This window comes from Chenopodium album, chromosome 7, assembly GCF_948465745.1.
Source record: "Chenopodium album chromosome 7, dcCheAlbu1.1, whole genome shotgun sequence".
In the NCBI taxonomy this organism is placed as follows: domain Eukaryota; kingdom Viridiplantae; phylum Streptophyta; class Magnoliopsida; order Caryophyllales; family Amaranthaceae; genus Chenopodium; species Chenopodium album.
Window position 1 is genome coordinate 10,363,844 of NC_137840.1, and position 4,783 is coordinate 10,368,626.

A 4,783-nucleotide genomic window follows, 5' to 3' on the forward strand; every position below is an offset into this window, starting at 1 on the left:
GGGCTTCCTACGGTGGTAGGGAGGTCCAAGAGGGTAACTACGAAGGGTGTTCGAGAGAAGTTGTGGAAAAGGCTACAAGGGTGGAAGAGTGGAATGCTATCTAAGGCGGGTCGGGAGGTCCTGATTAAGGCTGTTGCCCAATCTATCCCAACCTACACAATGAGTGTGTTTAAATTTCCTTCTTCCTTTTGTGATGAATTACAGTCATTGGTGTCTAATTTTTGGTGGGGGCAGAAGAAAGGTGAAAGAAAAAATCATTGGGTTGCGTGGCGGAAGTTATGTGAACCTAAAGCAACAGGAGGTTTGGGATTTCGTGATTTCAAAAGTTTTAATCCGGATAGTTTACTTGCTCGTTTATTGAAGGCTCATTATTTTGAGGATGGAAATTATTTGAGTTCCGAGCTTGGTACTAATCCTAGTTACACTTGGCGTGGGATATGGGGAGTAAAGTGGATGGTTCAAAGAGGTATGAGGTGGAGAGTTGGAGATGGGATTAGTATTAAAATTTGGGATAGTCCGTGGATCCCAAAGTATCAAACTAGGAAAATCATTTCTCCTTGTGATGAGTCGAGAAGAGGGATGCGGGTGTGTGATATCATCAACCTCACTACGACCTCATGGAACGTTCCTTTGATTAAGGAATTGTTCCTTCCTTTCGAATGTGATCGAGTATTAAGCATTCCGTTGAGCTTTAGGCTACCTGAAGATGCCATCTGATGGGATTTAGAGAAGAATAGGGAGTACTCAGTCCGTTCAGTGTATAGAGCAATTTTTGGAGATAGTAGGGATGAAAATGAAGCTGCTCTGTCGAGGTCCTTGTCTATTTGGAATAAAATTTGGAACGCACACACTATAATTCGAATTAAAATATTTTTTTTGGGGAGCTTGCTGGGGTGCACTTCCTACTTCGAAGGAACTTGGGAAGCGCATTCCGAGTTGTGATGGTATGTGCAGTTTATGTGGTGTAGAAGAGGAGACGGAGATTCATTGCCTTCGTGACTGTGTAATTGCGAGATTGATTTGGGATAAGTGCGAGTTGAACGTGGATAATGGTGCAAAGTGCAGAAATTTTGCTAACTGGGCATCGGTGTTGCTCGAGGAGCTGCAAAGTTCTTCTCATGGTCTGCTTATAACCACTTGTTGGGCAATTTGGAAGGCTAGAAACAAGTGGATATTTGATGGGGATGCGTGAAATCCAAATCAATCAATGGAGTATGTCTTGAAGTTAATGAAGGAGCTTCAAAAGGAGGAATATGGGCGTGTGGGAGGTGGTGGTTCAACTCGATGTAAATGGCAGCCTCCTAGGGGTGACCTCTGCAAATTGAATGTTGATGGTGGGACTCTAACTGATGGAGGGGCTTCTGTTGGTGCTATTGTGCGTGATTCGAAGGGTGCAGTGAAATTTGCTGCTGCGTGGAGGGTGCAGGACTGCTGGGAACCTGCTGTTGCCGAGGCTAAGGCTATTCTGATGGGACTCCAAGCTGCTGTGGAGTTCGGGCTTAGAAGCCTTATGGTGGAGAGTGATAGTCTTAGCTTGATTACCGCAATTAAATCACAGGATAGAGGGGGAAGTAGCTTACATATAGTGCTAGATGATATATATCATGTTAGTGGTTTGCTTAATTTTGTTTCTTTGTCTTTTACTCGTAGGGAGGGGAGTAAAGTTGCCCATGAGCTAGAACATTGCTTGCCAAGGGACACTAGTAGTCGTATTTGGTTTTCAAATTTTCCAAGTTGTATTATTCCGGTTTTGGAGTTGGATCTCCCTATGAATGAAAGCTAAGTGCCTTTCAGCTTTGTTTTAAAAAATAAATCTTGTTTAGGCTAATATGATTATAATTCAAGTGATCGTCAATAATAGTTTTATTTGTGCATTAATATTCAACCAACATAGATTTAACAGGTTTAGGGTTAACCTATTGATTACATGTTAGTAAGAAAGCGCACATGAATACGAGAAGAATAAAGTAGAGGCCTATTTTTAGGTCAAGTTCAATCTCTTTTAGGTTGGATTTGTACCTTCATCCCCGAACTTCCAGTCATGGTTCCAAACCTATTGGAGTTAACGATCTCCTGGAACTTTAAGGGGTGTAACCTTCACCCTATGAACGATTTACAAGTTCCTAAAACTTGTTGGCGACTCTTTTACACTAGCTTCCTTCCCTTTAGACGTCACCATGCTTAAGTGTATGATTACAGTGGGGCTCAAGTGTGGGATGCTTGAAATATTCCCTACAGTTAACCTCATAAGTATCATCCCTTGATACTTGCACTATCCAGTGCCTAGCCACCCTCTCCATTTTCTCAAACAGTTTAGTCGCATAAGGCATCACTTTTCCTTCCACCTTTTTCACAGCCTCCCACTTGTCATTGTGCCTTTTCATTAAATATCTCCTTAACCACTTTGGTTTATCCCTAGCTTCTCTAATACATGCATTGAAGGTTTCACACATATTGTTAAGAAGCATGTTAGATTTGCAAGAAATGGAAAAGGCATGCCTAGACTATTGTTGGGCAGAGATGTTTTCTAGATACTCATATGCATCCTTAGGAACCTAATGGATTCCATTGTAATTTCAAAATCAGCCTACAATATTCCAACAGAAATACAAATAAGAACAACTTCCAAACATGCTCATAAACATTCTAGATCAATTCTACAATAACCACAAATAAGAACAAGGACAGAACCACAGTTAGAAACAACATCCAAACCAATACATTAACAATCCACAACAATTTGCAATGAAATCATGAAATTTTAGACTGTATAACAAGGGTAGTTCATTCATACCTAAGTAGTGGCTCTGGCAGCATTCCAGAACAACTCTTTGAATGTGGACCCTGTAAATTGTAGCTTGAAATTGGCCCATATACGCCTCACACAAAACCTCTTCTCAGCAAAGGGCACCATCTCCTCAAAGTCTTCAAGCAAACCATGACACATAGGACTAAAACATAATGATCAGTCATAGAAAAGTCAGAACAAACTTCTACATACTTGCACAAAATCATCAACAAGGCTTTGCTTCTCTGACATATAAGTAAAGCCACCTCCCATAGCTAAATCATCAAGGCTTTGCTTCAAGCACCCCAAGAGCCAGTACCATGTTTCTCTATTAACCTCAACAGTAGCCCAGACAAAGGGATATATACTGTTGTTCCCATCCTTCCCCATAGCCACTAAAATCTTACTAGAGTAAGAGCCTTTCAAATGGCATCCATATACCCCTATCAGTGGCATGCATCCTTTCAAGAAACCCCTAAACAATGGGGACAGACACACATACATCTTTAAGAACAAAGGTGGCTCTGACCTGTTTAACTGATCAACCACCACATTCACTATAGTCCCTGGGTTATATTTCTTCACTGCCTTCCCATAATCCCACACTCTGGCATACTGTTCAAAAGTAGACCCATAAATCATTAATTTTGCCCTTTCTCTGGCTAGTCATGCCTTGTAGTACCCAATCTTAATTCCCAAGTCACTTAAAACTATGCCCCTAAAGCTTTTTATCTTCCAACTGGGGTTTCTTCTCCACTCTTCAACATATTTCTCATCTAGGTACTTTGCAGTCACATTTGCATTCATGTTTCTCCTTACACAATTATGCTCCAACCTAAGATCTTGAATTTTCCAAGAACAACTCTTGAACATAGGCTTAGCGATCACCTTGTGTTTATACCTCCTAACTTCCTTACCGCATTTACACATAGGCAGCTTGTTCCTCTTTGAATCCCATTCACAACTATTGGGGTTTGGTAAGTCCAAATTACCGCGGAAACGACCCCAACCCAAAGAACCACTCTCAATTAATAAAACCATAAAGCATAACAAATAAACATAAAAGGATAAAATCGGAATTTACCTTTGACACGTGCTTCGCCTGACCTAATGGGATCTTACTTGAAAGCTTTAGCTCCGAAAATACCGAGCCTCCAACGGCATCCACCCACAAAGGACGAACACCAAATTTTTAGGTCCGCTACCTTGAAGTTAGCAAGGCCCGACCAAAACCCAAGTGATTAAATGAGTTCAAAGGTTTTCACAATGGTGATGCCTTTTTCAACTCTCACTCAAGTGATTTTCCCAATACCCCAACTTGGGTATTTATAGGGAAAACAAGAGAGTGAAAAGGCTCTCCATCAATGTGGGAGAATTTGATTTTTCCATTTTATTTTAAAGCTAAAATAAAATTAATAATCAAACTAGTAATAAATCAACAAGTGGCAAACTCATGAGAGAGGTTAGGTAAGGACTATTTGGAGGAAGGGGGGACCAAACTTGCTCCCCACTCTGATAGGCGTATCGCGTACCTAACAAAAATAAACCTAACTAGACCACTACTATGTAGACAGGCAAGTAAGGTTCGATCCTAAGAGACTATGGTTCAACTAATTAAATAGACTCAAGCAATTACTAAGCAAGTAACCAAATCAAATGAATGAGAATCAATAACTAAAGAACTAATTAAAACGATTAAATCAGAACAATATGACAAATCAATGCTAAAAACGTCCAAGATCAAGCTTCACCACGAATACAATTAATGCAATAGTCGTTCTACCCCTAATACATAATTCAATTGATTAAAGAGGAAAAGTAATCCATGAATAATACCATTGGTCTCTCCCGAGTTATCAATGGCTTCTCTAATCACAATCAAGCCTACTTCCGTGGAATCATGTAAATTAAAGACCTTAAGCACATTACTCTAACTTCCTAATCATCCATTCAACTACTCCCGTGATGAACTGCAAACCCTTAAGTGATCTATTC

At 40.3% G+C, this 4,783-nt stretch overlaps 1 protein-coding gene across 1 annotated transcript; it reads left to right on the forward strand.

Annotated features, from left to right (window-relative positions):
- The first annotated feature begins 1,207 nt into the window (after positions 1 to 1,207).
- Positions 1,208 to 1,783, forward strand: LOC145639982 (uncharacterized). The gene has a single exon (XM_081691294.1). The coding sequence runs from the start codon at positions 1,208 to 1,210 to the stop codon at positions 1,781 to 1,783; it is 576 nt and encodes a 191-aa protein (XP_081547420.1).
- The last annotated feature ends 3,000 nt before the right edge of the window (positions 1,784 to 4,783 follow it).